Source organism: Piliocolobus tephrosceles, chromosome 16 (genome assembly GCF_002776525.5).
Source record: "Piliocolobus tephrosceles isolate RC106 chromosome 16, ASM277652v3, whole genome shotgun sequence".
Lineage (NCBI taxonomy): Eukaryota > Metazoa > Chordata > Mammalia > Primates > Cercopithecidae > Piliocolobus > Piliocolobus tephrosceles.
Genome location: NC_045449.1, coordinates 53,292,719 through 53,312,236, shown reverse-complemented (window position 1 = coordinate 53,312,236; position 19,518 = coordinate 53,292,719). Strand labels below are relative to the sequence as shown.

At 44.9% G+C, this 19,518-nt stretch overlaps 1 protein-coding gene across 4 annotated transcripts in view; it reads right to left on the bottom strand.

Annotated features, from left to right (window-relative positions):
* DBF4B (DBF4 zinc finger B) overlaps nt 1-19,518 on the bottom strand; it is a 67,400-nt gene that overhangs the window by 25,723 nt on the left and 22,159 nt on the right. For all 4 annotated transcript variants that reach the window (XM_023191399.1, XM_023191400.1, XM_023191401.1 and 1 more), the window contains exons 2-4: nt 16,503-16,699; nt 15,983-16,045; nt 2,135-2,289 (exon numbers count right to left, since the gene is read on the bottom strand). In XM_023191399.1, the coding sequence (XP_023047167.1) occupies nt 2,135-2,289; nt 15,983-16,045; nt 16,503-16,521 (237 nt within the window). In that variant the 5' untranslated portion in view covers nt 16,522-16,699. The remainder of the gene's footprint in view (nt 1-2,134; nt 2,290-15,982; nt 16,046-16,502; nt 16,700-19,518) is intronic.

The window sequence follows — 19,518 nt, the reverse complement described above, 5'->3', positions numbered from 1 at the left end:
ATAATTCTATTTTTTGTAGAGATGAGGTCTCACTGTGTTGCTCAGGTTTGTCTCAAACTCCTGGACTCAAGCAATCTTCCCACCTCAGCCTCCCAAAGTGTTGAGATCACAGGTGTGAGCTACCACAACCGGCCATTAAGTTTCCTTTTTTTTGACTGGACGTGGTGGCTCACACCTGTAATCCCAGCACTTTGGGAGGCCGAGGCAGGCGGATCACAAGGTCAGGAAATCAAGACCATCCTGGCTAACACGGTAAAACCTCGTCTCTACTAAAAATACAAAAACATTAGCCGGGCGTGGTGGTGGGCACCTATAGTCCCAGCTACTCAGGAGGCTGAGGCAGGAGAATGGCGTGAACCTGGGAGACAGAGCTTGCAGTGAGCCGAGATCCCGCCACTGCACTCCAACCTGGGCGAGAGAGCGAGGCACTGTCTCAGAAAAAAGAAAAAAAGTTTCTTTTTTTCTTGAGACAGGGTAATGCTGTGTCACCTTGGCTGGACTGCCTCCTGAGGCTCAAGCGAGTCTCATACCTCAGCCTACTGAGTAGCTGAGACTACAAGCATGTGCCACTGGACCTGGTTAATTTTTGTATTTTTAGTAGAGACAGGGTTTTGCTATATTGGCCAGGGTGATCTAAACTCCTGGGCTCAAGTGATCCACCTGGTTCCACCTCCCAAAGTGCTAGGATTACAGGTGTGAGCCACCGCACCCAGCCTTTTTTTGAGACAAGGTCTCACTCTGTTGTCCAGGCTGGAGTGCAGTGGTACAAAATCTTGTCTTCGGCTCACTGTACCCTCCACCTTTTGGGCTCAAGTGATCCTCCTACCTCAGCCTCCCAGCTACAATCATGCACCACGACACTCGCTTAATTTGTTGTATGTTTTGTAGAGACAGATTCTCGTCATGTTGCCAGGCTGATCTTGAACTCCTGGACTCAGGTGATCTGTCCTCCTCAGCCTCCCAAAGTGCTGGGATTACAGTCATGAGCCACTGTGCCCAGCCTAAGTTTCTAATATGGAAAAAGATTTATCTTTATTTTATTTTATTTTATTATTATTTTTTTTGAGACGGAGTCTCGCTTTGTCACCCAGGCTGGGGCGCCGTGGCCGGATCTCAGCTCACTGCAAGCTCCGCCTCCTGGGTTCCCGCCATTCTCCTGCCTCAGCCTCCCGAGTAGCTGGGACTACAGGCGCCCGCCACCTCGCCTGGCTAGTTTTTTTTTTGTATTTTTTTAGTAGAGACGGGGTTTCACCGTGTTAGCCAGGATGGTCTCAATCTTCTGACCTCGTGATCCGCCCGTCTCGGCCTCCCAAAGTGCTGGGATTACAGGCTTGAGCCACCGCGCCCGGCCGTTATCTTTATTTTTTAAAGGTTATTTATTATCATTGTTATTTTTTGAGACAGAGTCTCGCTCTGTTTCCCAGGCTGGAGTGCAGTGGTACGATCTCGGCTCACTGCAAACTCCGCCTCCCAGGTTCAAACAATCCTCCTGCCTCAGCCTTCTGAGCAGCTGGGACTATAGGTGCCCACCGTGATGCCTGGCTAATTTTTGTATTTTTAGTAGAGACAGGGTTTTGTCGTTTAGGCCAGGGTGGTCCCAAACTCCTGACCTCAAGTAATCCACCTGCCTTGGCCTCCCGAAGAGCTCGGATTACAGGTATGAGCCACTGCACCTGGCCAAAAAAATGGTTTATGTTTAAAATTGCTTTGGGAAATGTAGTGAGACCTTTGAAAATACCTGGAAACTGCCAGGTGTGGTAGCTCACGCCTGTAATCCCAGCACTTTGGGAGGCCGAAGTGGGCAGATTACGAGGTCAGGAGTTCAAGACAACCCTCGCCAACAAGGTGAAACCCCATCTCTACTAAAAAGACAAAATTAGCCAGACATGGTGGTGTGCACCTGTAATCTCAGCTACTGGGGAGGCTGAGGCAGGAGAATCGCTTGATCCTGGGAGGCAGAGGTTGCAGTGAGTTGAGATCAGCCACTGCACTCCAGCCTGGGTTATAGATCAAGACTCCATCTCAAGAAAAAAAAAGAAAGAAAATACCTGGAAACTATAGATATAATCCCTTCCAACTCCTGCTCTACAGCGCAAACGCACATGGTATCACAGGAGAAGAGCAGGTTACCTACCCCACCCAGTTGCTGAATGGCCCCTGTTAAAAACTGGAGATTCTTGCCAGCAGGCAGATCCAAGTAAAAGGACTTTCCGGAAAAGGGATGCTTCCCAGCACCTGGTGCGTTCTTCTGGCATTTTCCCAGATACCTGGAAACTCCTAGCTGAGCCCCTAGAAAACAATAAAGAGGAGCAAAGTAAGAAGCTTGAAAAGAGAGTCCTGAGGCCAGGTGGCCCTCACTGACAGTTCAGTCTGTGTGCTGTCACAGTGCAGACTAGGCCCTGGGCACACACAGACAGCTGCGAAGCCAATGCCCTTACCCTCATGAAGCTCAGATGTGATGAAACTAGAACCTTCCAAACAAGATAATAAGCAAACAAGGCTTGTTGGCTTCTTCACTTCTTCCTTAGAATCTCAATCTAGGGAAGCCATTTAAGTAAAAAGGAATTAGACAGATCCTCAAACCAGACACTGGGGGGCTGTGGTAAACTAGGGAAGAGAGGGCCCAGATTCACAGGGGGGTGCCAGGCAGGAGGATGCTTTCTAGCTGTGCTGAGCAAGTCACTGCCTGCCATGTTGCCAGTGCCAAGTAAGCAGCCCAGCCCTAACCAGTCAGCAGGGTAACATCAGGGCAGTGTTGCAGCCTAGCTTAGGGCGAATATGCATGTGTATTTGAGACAGATAAGAGGGTAAGGGGACAGTGAACTTGTTGGCTCCTGAATGGGCCTACTTCCTAACCTCTCCATTTGGTAACTTAGGTAATTATAACTCAAAAAGACAGCTCTTGAAAAACAACAGGACAAAGAGCGTGTGTGTGTGTTTGTGTTGGAGAGCACAGAATGCTGCTGCAAATGGAGTGTGAAGGAGCCCATATTCCAAGGGCTCTGCAGCATAGTGGGGCCATTTCCTCTTGTTTTTTTTTCTTTTTTCCCTTTTGAAATGGAGTTTTGCTCTTGTTGCCCAGGCTGGAGTGCAATGACGTGATCTTGGCTTACCGCAACCTCCTTCTTCCAGGTTCAAGCGATTCACTTGCCTCAGCCTCCCCAGTAGCTGGGGTTACAGGCATGTGCCACCACGCCTGGCTAATTTTGTATTTTTAGTAGAGTCAGGGTTTCTCCACGTTGGTCAGGCTGGTTGCAAACTCCCAACCTCAGGTGATCTGCCTGCCTCAGCCTCTCAAAGTGCTGGGATTACAGGCGTGAGCCACAGTGCCCGGCCTGGGTTGTTTCCTCTTCTATGCAACTTCCAATTCCTAAACTCAATGGAGGGACACATGAGATAGGGCATAAGCTTTTGATCTTCCTTCCAAGAGCACCTTACCAATCAGAGTGGCTAATGTCCCAAAGGAACATTTGTGTATAAGAAAACATGAGGCAACTGAAGAAAGCAAGTACTATCAAAGAAACTTTCTCTGGTACAGATTGTCTGTCATAATAATGAACCAGATAGGAAAAAGAAAAAACCATTAAAGTATAATAAATATCCTCAAAAAGGCTAGGGAGGATACAGGAAACATAAAGCAGGAACGGCAGTTAAAGAAAAGAATTAGGACGGGCACAGTGGCTCATACCTGTAATCCCAGCTGGGAAGCTGAGGTGGGCACATTACTTGAGGCCAGGAGTTCAAGACCAGCCTGGGCAACATGGCAAAACCCTGCCTCTACCAGAAAAATTAGCTGGGCACTGTGGTACACGCCTGTAATCCCAGCTACTTGGGTGGCTGAGGCACAGTAATTGCATGATCCCGGGAGGCAGACGTTGCAGTGAGCTGAGATCACGCCACTGCACTCCAGTCTGGGTGACAGAGGGAGACTCTGTCTCAAAAAAGGAAAAAAAAAAAAATTAGTCGGAGATACTGGACATGAAAAACATAGTATTTTAAAAATCTTGGCCAGGTGCCATGTTTCACACCTGTAATCCCAGCACTTTGGGAGGCCGAGGTAGGTGGATCACTTGAGATAAGGACTTTGAGACCAACCTGGCCAACATGGTGAAACCCTGTCTCCACTAAAAATACAAAAAATAACCAGGCATGGTGGCTCACACCTGTAATCCCAGCTACTTGGGAGGCTGAGGCAGAAGAATTGCTTGAACCCAGGAGGTGGAGGTTACAGTGAGTTGTGGTCACACCACTGCACTCAAGCCTAGGAGACAGAGCGAGATTCTTCTTCTTCTTCTTCTTTTTTTTTTTTTTTTTTTAAAAAGCCAGATAATAGCAAGTGTTGGTGAGGATATGAGAAACTGGAACCCTCACATACTTCTGGAGGGAATGTGGAATGGTGCAGTCACATTGGAAAAACCATGTATCAGTTTCTCAAAAGGTTAAAACACAGAGTTACCGTATGACCCAGCAATCTTACTCCCAGGTATACCCTTGAGAAATGAAAACACAGCCACATGAAAACCTGTAAATGAATGCTTATAGCAATATTAATCATATAGCCAAAAAGTGAAGTCTTTCCCACCCTGCAAGATGATGGGTGAAAAAGTTGAGAAGCCAGATATAAACCCAAGGCCAAGAAGGCTGATGCTGGTGGCAAGGTGAAAAGGGGCAACCTCAAGGAGAAAACGCCCAAGAAGGGGAAACCCCATTGCAGCCGCAATCTTGTCCTTGTCAGAGGAACTGCAGATATTCCTGATCTGCTATGTATTCCAGAAAGGCCATGTCCAGGAAGAAGTACTCAGCTGCTAAATCCAAGGTTGAAAAGAAAAAGAAGTTTTTTTGCAACTGTTCCAAAACCAGTTGGTGTTGACAAGAACAGTGGTACCCAGGTGGTTAAACTTCACAAAATGCCTAGATATTATCCTACTGAAGATGTGCCTCTAAAGCTGTTGAGTCACAGCAAAAAAAAACCCTTCAGTCAGCATGTGAGAAAACTGCGATCCAGCATCACCTCCAGGACCACTCTGGTCATCCTCACTGGGCGCCACAGAGGCGAGAGGGTGGTTTTCCTGCAGCAGCTGGTCTTGGGACTGGACCTCTGGTCCTCGACCAAGTTCCTCTACGAAGAACACACCAGAAATCTGTCATTGCCACCTCAACCAAAATTGGTAGCAGCAACGTGAAAATAGCAAAACATCTTACTGGTGCACAAGATTTATCAGAAAGTTGTGGACTCACACGTTTTACAAAAAAAAATCAAACCTTTCCTCAGCTCCAGGGCTACCTGTGATCTGTGTTTGCCCTGATGAATGGAACTTATCCTCACAAACTGGTGTTCTGAATTTCTTAAGAACCTAATAACTGATAACATTTTGTTTGTGTCTCTTAAAAAAAAGTGGAAACTCATATGTCCATCTGATGAATGGATAAACAAATATGGTATATCCATATAATGGAATACTACTCAACAATGAAAAGGAATGATGTACTGACACATGGCACCACATGGATAAACCGCAAAAGCATCATGCTAAGTGAAAGAAATCAGTCACAAAAGACTACATATTATATAACTCTATTTATATGAAATGTCCAGAAGAGGCAAATTTATAGAAACAGAAAGTAGATCAGCAGATGACTAGGGCTGGGGAATCAGGAAAAGTTTGGGAGTGGCTGCTAATGGGTATTCTTTTTTGGAGTAAGAAAAGCATTCTAAATTGATTGTGGTGATGGCTGCCCAATTCTGTGAACATACTAAGTCACTGAATGTATACTTTATATGGGTGAACCGTGTGGTGTGTGAACTATAACTCAATAAAGCTGTTAAGAAAAAAAAAAAAATAGGACAGGTGTGGTGGCTCACACTTGTAATCCCAGCACTTTGGGAGGCCAAGGTGGGTGGATAATGAGGTCAGGACATGAAGACCATCCTGGCCAACATAGTGAAACCATGTCTCTACTAAAAATACAAAAATCAGCTGGGTGTGGTGGCGTGTGCCTGTAATTCCAGCTACTTGGGAGGCTGAGGCAGAAGAATTGCTTGAACCAGGCAGTCAGAGGTTTCAGTGAGCTGAGATCATGCCACTGCACTCTAGTCTGGCAACAGAACAAGACTCCATCTCAAAAAAAAAAAAAAAAATTATTTATTTTGAGACAGGGTCTCCCTCTGTTGCCCAGGCTGGAGTGTAGTGGCGCGATCTTGGCTCACTGCAGCCTCCGCCTCCCAGGTTCAAGTGATTCTTCTGCCTGAGCCTCAAGTAGCTGCGATTACAGGCATGCAGCACCAAAGCCAGCTCTAAAAGAAAAACAGTTTAAATCTCAATATTTGCACAGTCTCAAAGTATCTTCCTGTAAGATATTTATTTATTACAAAAGGTATAACAGTAACTTCATGTGGAAAAATCTAGCAGACACCACTTTTAATCAAGGGATCAAAGTTAATGAGATTTATCTTATCTTCATCATGTGCCTCCTGATACCACATACTGGAGAGGGGATAACATCACTTCTGTGCCAGAAATGCTTTAGCTGAATTCAATCATGTGGACATATCAAACAAACCCAAATTTAGAGGTGACTTCAAAAGTACTGAGGTCATCAAAGACAAAGAATGAGGACCTCCTCTCAGGAGGAGACTAAGGAGATATGATAACTAAAAGCAACATGTAATCTTTTTTTCTTTTGAGATGGAGTCTTGCTGTGTCGCCCAGGCTGGAGTGCAGTGGTGCGATCTCGGCTTACCGCAACCTCTGCCTCCTAGGTTCAAGAGATTCTCCTGCCTCAGCCTCCCAAGTAGCTGGGACTACAGGCACGCGCCACCACACCCAGCTAATTTTTGTATTTTAAGTAGAGACAGCCACGTGGCCCAGGATGGTCTTGATTTCCTGAACTCATGATCCGCCCACCTCGGCCTCCCAAAGTGCTGGGATTACAGACATGAGCCACTGTGCCTAGCTGCAACATGTAATCTTAAATCAGGAAAAGAACATTGGGGGATAATTGGTAAAATGTGAATGAGATCTATAGATTAATGACATCAATATTAATTTCCTGATTATTTTTCTTTTCTTTCTTTTTTTTGAGACAGGATCTCACTGTCGCTCAGGCTAGAGTGCAGTAGTGTGATCATGGCTCATTGCAGCCTTGACCTCCTGGGCTCAAGTGATCCTCCCCTGAGCCTCCTGAGTAGCTGGGACCACGTGCACCACCATGTCACGCAACACCATACCCAGCGAATTTTTTTGATTTTCTGTAGAGACGAGATCTCATTATGTTGCCCATTCTGGTCTTGAACTTCTGGGCTCAAGTGATCTTCTCACCTCAGCCTCCCAAAGTGCTGGGATTATAAGCATGAGCCAACATGCCTAGCCCCCTGGGTTTTTTTTTTTTTTTTGAGACCAAGTTTTGCTTTGCACCCAGGCTGGAGCACAGTGGCACGATCTTGGCTCAGTGAAACCTCTGCCTCCCGGATTCAAGTGATTCTCCTGCCTCAGCCTTCCAAGTAGCTGGGATTACAGGTGCCCGCCACTACATCCAGCTAATTTTTTTGTATTTTTAGTAGAGACAGGGTTTCACCATGTTGGCCAGGCTGGTCTCGAAATCCTAACCTCAAATGATCCGCCTGCCTCGGCCTCCCAAAGTGCTGGGATTACAGGCGTGAGTCACCACGCCTGGCCTGGATTTTTCTAACTGTACTATTATTACAAAAATGTTAATATTTGGGTAAAGAGTAGGAACCTTTGACTATTTTTGAAACTTTTTTATAACTGTGAAATTATTTTAAAATTAAAATTAAAAATGAAAAGATCTATCCACATCAATAGATGAGCTGAATATAACAGTGTGAGCTGGTAAATTAGGTTGAGTAACTCTTCCAGAAGGTATCACAAAGAGATAAATAAATGGACATCAGTGAATTTAAGAAATGCAGAGGATAGGGATAGAAGTGGCAACACCACCAGAAGAGTTGCAAAGGGGGAGAAACAATGGAGAGAAGAAAACATTTGAAGAAATAATGATCCAGGCTTCTGAATAAATGTGGAAGATGAATACAAGAACTTCTGTTCTCTCTCCAAATACCACTAAAGTGACAGAAAAGGAATAAAAATAGATAAAGATACTGGCAAGAAGACAACAGGCAAGAGATGCCACAAAATGTTGGAAGCTGGAAATTAGATGGGTGAGTGAAAAACAGACAGGAGATGAGACAGGGCTAAATCCTAAGCCAACAAGCAGCAAGCTGATTAGAGTTGAAAGGCCCAATCAGAGGGACCATATAGAGTAGAATGCTAGAATGAAACAGTAGGCTAAAATACCAATTATTTGAAAGCCTTTAAAAGGAATAGACTCTCAGAACCCTCTCCCACCCCAGCAGAAGACTAGAGCTGTGGTTCTTAACTGGGGGAGATTTTTCCCCTCAGGGTATACTTGGTAACCTCTGGAAATGTTTTTGGTTGTCACAACTGGGAAGTGGGTGTGATCTTGGTATCTAGTGGGTGGAGGCCAGGGATGCCTCTTAATATCTTACAAAGCACAGGACAACCTCGGAAAACAGTTACTTGGCTCAAAATGTCAATAGTCTTGAGGCTGGAAAAATCCCTGGACTAGAGGAACACTGGGTACAGGTGAAAGCAAAGATAAAGCCCTAGTGAAAACACAGGGGATCAAAGGAATGTCTGTATACTTAACAGTAAGACCTACAGATCTCTCGCCCCAGTGAGCTCCCAGAATGCTGACAAGCTTATACTTACCAGACAGAGGTTTGGAGGACTCTTCTCTAGGGAACTGACTAGCCCAAGACAAAAACATACAAACTAGTGACAACTGAGGTCCCTCCCCCGCAAAATTGCCAGGTCCCAGCTTACAATGAAGTCTATGAAGTTGACAACCCCTTCTCCTCATTCTTAAATATGAATAGGTAAACAAAGATCATCAGACATTTAAAGAAAGTTTCTAACAAGAAATTAGGCTAGGCTGGGGGCGGTGGCCGTTTGTAATCCCAGCACTTTGGGAGGCTGAGGTGGGTGGATCACCTGAGGTCAGGAATTCAAGACCAGCCTGGCCAACACAGTGAAACCCCATCTCTACCAAAAATACAAACAATGAGTCAGGTGTGGCGGCAGGTGCCTGTGGTCCTAGCTACTCGGGAAGCCGAGGCAAGAGAATATGCTTGAAACTGGGAGGGGGAGGTTGCAGTGAGCTGAGATCCTGTCACTGCACTCCAGCCTGGCAGACAGAGCAAGACTCTGCCTCAAAAAAAGAAAGAAAAAAGAAATTAGGAAAAAAGATAAAGAAAAAAGAAAAAGGCCAGGCATGATGGCTCAAGCCTGTAATCCCAGCACTTTGGGAGGCCGAGACAGGTGGATCATGAGGTCAGGAGATCGAGACCATCCTGGCTAACATGGTGAAACCCCGTCTCTACTAAAAAATACAAAAAAAAAAAAAAACAAAAAACTAGCCGGGCGAGGTGGCGGGCGCCTGTAGTCCCAGCTACTCGGGAGGCTGAGGCAGGAGAATGGCGGGAACCCGGGAGGTGGAGCTTGCAGTAAGCTGAGATCCGGCCACTGCACTCCAGCCCTGGCGACAGAGCGAGACTCCGTCTCAAAAAAAAAAAAAAAAAAAAAAAAAGAAAAAGAAAAAAGAAAAAAAGAAATCAGGCTAACAAACAGAAAAAACAGAAGAAGAAATAGACACAATGTAGGAAGCAGAAGAAAACTAAAAAGAAACAAAAACAGTACAATTAACAACCAGGGAGTGGAAAGGGAATACATTATATCCATTAAGCAGAACAAGACACTGTGAGAAAAGAAACATACAGAAAAGAAAAAGTTCTTGGAAATACATGTTATAGAAATTAAAAATTCAACAAAAATTGGAGATTAAGTTGTGGAAATTTTCTAGAGAACAGAATGAAAGACAAATAGATGGAAAATCGGAGAAAAAAACAAGAAAATCGGCCGGGTGCGGTGGCTCACACCTGTAATCCCAGCACTTTGGGAGGCTGAGGTGGGTGGATCACCTGAGGTCAGGAGTTTGAGACCAGCCTGGCCAACATGGTGAAACTCCGTTTCTACTAAAAATACAAAAATTAGCTGGGTGTCGGGTGCCTGTAATCCCAGCTACTTGGGAGGCTGAGACTGCAGAATCACTTGAACCTGGGAGGCAGAGGTTGCAGTGAGCTGAGATCGCACCATTGCATTCCAGCTTAGGCAACAAGAGCAAAACTCCGTCTCAAAAGAAAATCAAAAGAAGAATCTATGAGATCTAATATCCAAACAATTAAAGTTCCAAAAACAGAAAAGAGAAAACAGAAGGGACCAATATTATAGAAATAATGCTAAAAATTTCCCAGAACTAAAGAAAATGCTGTTCCAGATTGAAAGGTACCTGCTCCATAAATGAAAAAAGTCTCACATCAAGACACACTGTCATGGAATTTCAGAATACTGAAGAGAAAGACAAGATTTGACTTACATTGTAGCCAATACTGGAGACCAGCTAATCTAAAAGCCTTCCTATAGGAGCCTCTCTGAACCTATTCTGGTTTGGGGGCTGCCCATCAGAAAAAAAATAAATAAGCTAGGCATGGTAGTTCACATCTGTAATCCCAGCACTTTGGGAGATCAAGGTGGGAGGATCACTTGAGCTCAGGACTTCAAGACCAGCCTGGGCAACAAAGTGAAACTCCATTTCTACAAAAAAATCAAAATTTAATAATTTTTGACAATAATAGCAATAAAAATAACAAATATATATCACTTGCTATGCACAATATATTCTCAACAGGTCTATAAAGAAGATAAAATTATTATACCTGTTTTACAGATAAGGAAACTGAGGCACAGAGAAATCCTGTGTGCCCAAGATCATACTGTTAGTAAGGGGTAGAACTGGAATGAAGGATATGTCTTATTACTTGTTTAGTGAAAGTTAAAAACAAATACAAAAAACATACAGAGGCTGTTACCACATTGGCATATAGATGGATACATGTTGAGACAGTCTTGTCTAAATTTATACAGAATTTCAGGAAAGCCAAATATTACTGTGGGGCTTCCCAAACTTAATTCTTCATTTTTAAAATTTTTATTTATTTCAATAGCTTTTGGGGTACAGGTAGTTTTTGGTTACATAGATGAGTCATACAGTGAATTATGAGATTTTAGTGCACCTGTCACCCAAACAATGTACACTATACCCAATATGTAGTCTTTTATCCCTCACCCCTCTCCTAACCTTCCCCCTCATCAAGTCCCCAAAGTCCATTATATCACTTTGCATGTCTTCGCATCCTCATAGCTTAGCTCCCACTTACAAGTGAAAACTAAATGGTATTTAGTTTTCCATTCTGAGTTACTTCACTTACAGTAATGGCCTCCAGCTCCATCCAAGTTGCAGAAAAAGACATTTTTTTTTTTTATGGCTGAGTAGTATTCCATGATGTAAAAAATATAGAATTTAAAATACAGGGGATCCAACACAGGAAAGAGGCAAAAATAATTCCACAGAATAATGAGGGGAGATGGGAGGACAAAATCAGCGCAACAGGCCTAGTACACAGCCAGATCAGACTGGAGTGCTAAAACACTATGTCTCCAAGACAAATTGACAGACCCTCTGATGAGCTTGAAAGTATTGAGAGAAGGCCCATACTCTGGTGAAGAGTTTGGACCTGAATTAGTGATCCATACATAAAAAACAAAGAAAATCTCCTAGTTTATTATATAGCTCGGTGGTGAATAATGTTTTGTTTGAGAAGGAATCTTTCTCCGTCACCCAAGCTGGAGTGCAGTGGCATGATCTCGGCTCACTGCACCCCCACCTACTGGGTTCAAGTGATTCTCTTGACTCATTCTCCCAAGTAGCTGGGATTACAGGCATGCGTGGCATCCTACTGATTTTTGGATTTTTAGTAGAGACGGGGTTTCACCATGTTGGCCAGGCTGGTCTCAAACTCCTGACCTCAGGTGATCCACCTGCCTTGGCCTCCCAAAGTGCTGGGAATACAGGTGTGAGCCACCGTGCCCAGCCAAATAATGTTTACATAATGAAAATAATGTTGGCAGGGCACGGTGACTCACGCCTGTAATCTCAGCACTTTGGGAGGCTGAGGCGGGTGGATCACGAGGCCAGGAGATCGAGACCATCCTGGCTAACATGGTGAAACCCTATCTCTACTAAAAACATACAAAAAATTAGCCAGGCCTGGTGGTAGGCGCCTGTAGTCCTAGTGACTCCAGAGGCTGAGGCAGAAGAATGGCATGAACTCGGGAGGCAGAGCTCGCAGTGAGCCCAGGTCGCGCCACTGCACTCCAGCCTGGGCAACACAGCAAGACTCTGTCTCAAAAAAAAAAAAAAAAAGTCAATACAAATGACTAAACCAAAATTACTACATATATACTGGGGGGATAAGAGGGATAAGAGGAAAGGTGGGAAATGTATGTGTGTTTGTGTGTGGTGCAAAGAAGTGGTAGGACAGAAAAAATCTTTATTGCCCACAGAAGAAAGTCAATAGACATAATTCAAAATTGGCTGGGCATGGTGGTTCATGCCTGTAATTCCAGCACTTTGGGAGGCTGAGGTGGGCAGATCACTTGAGCCCAAGAAGAGTTCAAGACCAGCCTGGGCAACATAGGGAGACCCCATCTCTATAAGAAAAAGAAGATAGGCCGGGTGTGGTGGCTCACGCCTGTAATCTCAGCACTCTGGGAGGCTGAGGAGGGCAGATTGTGAGGTTAGGTGATCAAGACCATCCTGGCTAACATGGTGAAACCCCATCTCTACTAAAAATAAAAAAAATTGGGCTGGGTGCAGTGGCTCATGCTTGTAATCCCAGCACTTTAGGAGGCTGAAGTGGGCAGATCACGAGGCCAGGAGATCAAGACCATCCTGGCTAATACAGTGAAACCATATCTCTACTAAAAAGACAAAAAATTGGCCAGGCATGGTGGCACGTGCCTGTAGTCCCAACTACTCGGGAGGCTGAGGCAGGAGAATCCGTTGAACCCAGGAGGTGGAGGCTGCAGTGAGCCAAGATCAAGCCACTGCACTCCAGCCTGGACGACAGATTGAGACTCTGTCTCAAAAAAAAAAAAAAAGAAGACATAATTCAAATTGGAAAACAATTAAAACAGTATGAGCATATTACAGAAATAAGGTGGAAACTTCTAGAAGAAATAGAAATAGTTAAAAGCTGTAAATAGTTGTTTCTTAGGAAGTGGGAATCAGACAGCCTGAAAGGAGAGTAACTCTCATGTCTCCTGTTTTTTGTGATAAACTTTGGCTTTTTTTTTTTTTTCTTTTTTGAGACAGTTTCATTCTTGTTGCCCAGGCTGGAGTTCTATGGCATGGTCTCGGCTCACTGCAACCTCCACCTCCCCAGTTCGAGCGATTCTCCTGTTTCAGCCTCCCAAGTAGCTGGGATTACAGGAGCCTGCCACCACCCTAGCTAATTTTTTTTTTTTTTTTGTAGTTTTAGTAGAGACAGGGTTTCACCATGTCGGCCAGGCTAGTCTTGAACTCGGTCTTGAACTCCTCATCTCAGGTGATCCGCCTACCTTGGCCTCCCAAAGTGCTGGGATTACAGCTGTGAGCCACTGCACGTGGCCTGCCTTTTAAGCTATGATTCTTTTAAGCAAGAATCAAACAGGAAGCCAGGTGTGGAGACATGCACCTGTAGACATAGCTACTTGGGAGGCTGAGGCAGGAGAATTGCTTGCACCCAGGACTTTGAGGCTGCAGTGAGCTATGACTATGCCACTGCACTCCAGCCTGGATAACAGAGCAAGTTCTTGTCTCTAAAATAAAATAATAATAAAAAAAATTTTTAAAGAATCAAACTGGAGGCCAGGTGTGGTGGCTCACGCCTATAATCCCAGCACTTTGGGAGGCCGAAGCGGGTGGATCATGAGGTCAGGAGTTCAAGACTAGTTCTGACTAACATGGTGAAACCCTGTCTCTACTGAAAATACAAAAATTAGCTGGGCATGGTGGCGTGGTCCTGTAATCCCAGCTACTCAGGAGACTGAGGCAGGAGAATCACTTGAATTCGGGAGGTAGAGGTTGCAGTGAGCCGAGATGGCGCTACTGCACTCCAGCCTGAGCGACAAAGTGAGACACTGTCTCAAAAAAAAAAAAAAAAAAAATCAAACTGAAAAGGCCGGGCGCGGTGGCTCAAGCCTGTAATCCCAGCACTTTGGGAGGCCGAGACGGGCGGATCACGAGGTCAGGAAATCGAGACCATCCTGGCTAAAGTCCCAGCTACCCGGGAGGCTGAGGCAGGAGAATGGCGTGAACCCGGGAGGCGGAGCTTGCAGTGAGCTGAGATCCGGCCACAGCACTCCAGCCTGGGTGACAGTGAGACTCCGTCTCAAAAAAAAAAAAAAAAAAAAAAAGAAAAGAAAAAAAAAACTCTCTAAAATCCACACATAATCATCTTATAGTAAATTTTAAGAACAAATATAAAAAAGTATAATCTAAACTATTGGGCTGGGTGCAGTGGCTCATGCCTGTAATCCCAACACTTTGGGAAGCTGAACAGGGTGATCGCTTGGGCCCAGGAGTTGAAGACCAGCCTGGGCAACATGGCAAAACCTCGTCTCTACAAAACAAACAAACAACAACAACAAAAATTAGTTGGGCATGGTGGTAAGTGCCTCTAGTCCCAGCTACCTGGCAGTCTGAGGTGAGAGGATCACTTGAGCCTGGGGAGGCTGAAGCTGCAGTGAGCCATGACTGCTCCACTGCACTCCAGACTGGGTGAGAGAGCAAGACTCTGTCTCAAAATAAATAAAATAAAATAAAATAAAATATTTTTTTCTTTCATCAGTATAATCCATAGGCTCACATAATCTAAAACATTTAATGAGAAAAGCATTGTCACTTACAAAGCAACAAGAATAAGAAATGCTGAAGAAAACAAAGAGAAAATACTGTAATTTTTCAATGTGTTGAAGGAAAAAAATCTTGACTTAAATTTTACTACAACGCTGAAATAAATATATTCTTAGTTTATCACACAAAGCCTCCTTTTGAAAACAGTCTTGAGGGACGTTCTCCAGAGAAACAGAAAGAAAAAAAGAAAAGCCACAATAGATGGGAAGAATTAAGAAAAAAAACTCAGTAAATGAAGTGAATTACTGTTTAAAAGGCTACAAGCCAATGGCATATCTGTTAACAATCCAGAAGTAACTTTTTTTTTCTTTTTTTTGAGACAGTCTCGCTCGGTCACCCAAGTGCAGTGGCGCAATCTCGGCTCGCTCCAACCTCTGCCTCCCAGGTTCAAGCAATTTTCCTGCCTCAGCCTCCTGAGTAGCTGGGACTACAGGCACGCCTCACTACACCCGGCTAATCTTTTGTATTTTTAGTAGAGACGGGGTTTCACCATGTTAGCCAGGATGGTCTCAATCTCCTGACCTCGTGATCCGCCCGCCTTGGCCTCCCAAAGTGCTGGTATTACAGGTGTGAGCCACCACACCCGGCCAACTGGATGGTATTAACTAAAGGGGCAGTATGGAGGGAAGTGCCATGTGCTAAAATACTTACCTAATTAGGTAGCAGTGTTTAACTTACAGATTTTATTGTAAAGAACTATGAATGTAATAATTTATAAGTTTAATAAGTCACTCTATCCTGACTCCATGAGTCTTACTTGACCTTTACCATGAATCCCAAAACGGTCTATGATGCTGCGTCCATACATACACACATAAAACCAGTAAGTGGGTCGGGCGACGTGGCTCACGCCAGTAATCCCAGCATTTTGGGAGGTCTAGGCAGGAGGACTGCTTGAGGCCAGGAGTTCGAAACCAGCTTGGCCAACACAGCGAGACCCCCGTCTCAATAAATAAATAAAATGAACAAATAAGTATATAAAAATACTGAGCGATCAGAAAACTCCAACAGGGCGAACATTTCTTGGTCTTTTCCAAGAGACCCTGGGGCAATTTTCATCTCCTGTCTCTAGTTCTGACTTATTACCCACCTAGGTCCGGGGCCCGGGGCCTACTATCAGCCATGGAACTCTCCAGCTCGAGGCAATCGTCTCCTGAGAAAGAACATAACAGCAGCTCAACCATCTTCACCAACCCTTCCATGCCTCCCGCCCACTACTGTCTCCCAAAACCCGCGTTGAAACGCGACTCCTGGGAACAGCAAGACTCAACTCCATTCCGACCTACATCCCGCGACTCCCGCCAGGCTTTTGTCTCTCATGCTCTCCGCCTCCTTTCAGACTCCGCTCAGTCAACGGCCGTGACCTCTTGGCCAACTCCAGCCCATCTCAATCTCCATACCTCCCTCCAGGCTGTTGTCCCCTACGTTCCTGTGCCACCTTCACTCCTCGGTCCCCTCAACTCCTGTGACTCCTTCCCGGCCCCTATACCCTCCTCAGCTTCTGCACCTACCCGCTGCTCAATTCCTAAGCGCCCTCCACGACCCTGCACCTCGCCTCAACTATTAACGACCCCTTCCGCTTTTCTTTCTCGCCTTTCCGGCATCCGTACCCTTTATCGGTTCGCTCATCAAATGCCGGCTCCTTTTCGGTCTCCGTACTCCTTCATCAGAGGCCTCCGTATTACATTCGCGCGCTCCATGAGCTCTTCCCTACTCCACAGTCCCAGTTAAGCCAGGGCAGCTACAACATCATTGTCCTGGCGTCCTCGGCCGCGGTTTCAGTTTAAATTTCCTGCCGGCTCCGCCCCTAAAACAAGGCAGTAGCTGCGAGATCCGCCCTACGGTGTCCTTGGAAGGACAATATTAGTTCCGCAAGTCCTCTTTCCGTTCCCCCACCCCCTACGTCTTCTCAAACCGTCTCTTCATTTCTCGGCTCTTCATTAGCTTGACGGCTTTGCCCTTTAACCTCAAGTTGAGGACTAGTTGTCGCTTTTTAGTGATTCTTCACACTGAGCTGCATTGAAATTCCTAGAAGTTTGAATACTAAATAACAAAATAATCCTAACACCTGCAAAGCATTTGCAGTTTACATAAAGATTTCACTTACACATCATCTTCACATTTTTGTCCCCCTCCCATTCTTCAATTATTACCTGCCCAACAAAACTTCTCAAAAAACGTATCTTTATCCCTCACATCCCATCTTTTCTTCAACCCATCTGATTAGACTTTGCTAATTAGAGATCAAATTTGACCTAATTAGAGATCATTCAGTGGAGAGCTGGGGACCTCCCCACTAAAACTGTACTTATCTAGGTCAACTGTGATTTCCACAGTCTCAAATACTATCCTCATCATATCCAACTTATAGAAGACGGACTATTCCTTCTTTGAAATACTTTCTTCTGTTTGCTTCCATGACTCAGCACTCTACCAGTTTTTGCCCTATCTCAATGGTTCCTCCTCAGACCCCTTTGCTGGATCCAAAGCCACTGTTCACCTATATATGTTGGAGTATATCAACGCTTTAGCCCTTATCCCTCTCTCTTATCTCTCTAGGAGATCTCATCCAGCTCCATGGCTTTACAATTCAGCTCTGCCACGCCTTCAGATTTTCTGTGACTCTGCCCTGTCTGATCTTCAGACTCCCATATTCAAGTGGCTACTGGCTATTTCAATTTGGATGTCTAATAGGCACTTCAGGCTGAACACATTCCAAACAGAACATTTGTTTCGCTGCCCCTGTCAAAAAACCACCTGTTCTCCCCGCAGGTCTTCCCCTTTCAGTAAAATGTTACTGTTTACTCAAATGTCACAATCATTCACCCAGTTGCTCAAACCAAAAACCTAGAAGTTATCTTTCAGTACTCTCCCTTGTGCCCATCCCCACTCCAAGAACAAATCCTGCTAACTCTGCCTCCAAAGTACATCTGGAATCAGACCACCACCACCCTAGTTCAAGCCGCTATCATTTCTTGCCTAAAGTACCTGGTCAATTCTTCACTTCCACTCCCAAGTAGCTTCCTACCTCTCCCCAATATAATCCATTCTCCATTCAGCAACCAGAGTGATAGTTTTTATATCTATTTATTATTGAGAGGGAGTCTCGCTCTGTTGCCCAGGCTGGAGTGCAGTGGTACGATCTCGGCTCACTGCAACCTTTGCCTCCGGGGTTCAGGCCATTCTCCTGCTGAGTAGCTGGGATTACAGGCACCTGCCACCACACCCAGCTAATTTTTGTATTTTAGTAGAGTCGGGGTTTCACCAGGTTGGCCAGGCTGGTCTCGAACTCCTGACCTCAGGTGATTCGCCTGCCTCGGCCTCCCAAAGTGCTGAGATTACAGGTGTGAGCTACCGTGCCCAGCCCAGGGTGATATTTTTTAAACACTGGTAGAGGTATATATAGTACATATACTTGTTATCTCTTCCAGTGGGACTCCCTGAGGAAGCTTATACATCTCAGCCCTGATGAACGAACGAAGGCTTGGCCATATGACTTGCTTTGGCTCATGAAAAAAGAAAAAAGTGACATCACTTCCAAGCAGAAACTTTAAGAGGCAAGATGGTTCAGCATGTTCTTTTTTCACATGTGTGACAGAATTTGTCTAATAGAGGTATCTGCCTCAGCACTGTTTGCAATACCAAAAGATCAAAAGCAATGAAAATATTGATTAACAATGGGCAGTAGGTTAAATAAATTATGATGTAGTCATACTGTGCAACACTATGCAACTCTAAAAAATGAAAATACTTTAAAATATAAATGTATTTAGGGAGTCCTAGCCAGAGCAATCAGCAAGAAAAAGACACAAAAGGCATCCAAATAAGAGAAAATAAAATTATCTCTGTTTACTGAAGATATGATTCTATACCTAGAAAACCCTGAAGACTCCACCAAAAGGCTCCTAGACCCAATAAATCACTTTAATAAAATTTTAGGATTAAAAAAATCAACACACAAAAATCAGTAGCATTTCTATACACCAATAATGTTCAAGCTGAGAGCCAAATCAAGGATGTGATCCCATGTATAGTAGTCACACACATGAGGCTGGGCGCGGTGGCTCACACCTGTAATCCCAGCACTTTGGGAGACTGAGGCGGGTGGATCACTTGAGGCCAGGAGTTCGAGACCAGCCTGGCCAACATGGTGGAACCCCATCTCCACTAAAAATACAAAAATTAGCCTGGGGTGATGGTACACAACTATAATCCCAGCCACTTGGGTGCCTGAGGCACGAGGATCACTTGAGCCCAGGAAGCAAAGGTTGCAGTGACCGAGATTATCCCACTGCATTCCAGCCTGGGCGACAGAGTGAGATTCTGTCTCAAAAAAAAAAAAAGCCAGCCAAGCATGGTGGCTCACACCTGTAATCCCAGCACTTTGGGAGGCTGAGGCAGGCAGATCACCAGGTCAGGAGACCGAGACCATCCTGGCTAACATGGTGAAACCCTGTCTCTACTAAAAATACAAAAAATTAGCCAGGTGTGGTGGCAGGCACCTGTAATCCCAGCTACAGGCTGAGGCAGAATAGCTTGAACCTGGAAGGCAGAGGTTGCAGTGAGCTGAGATCTTGCCACTGCACTCCAGCCTGGGCAACAAGAGTGAAATTCCATCTCAAAAAA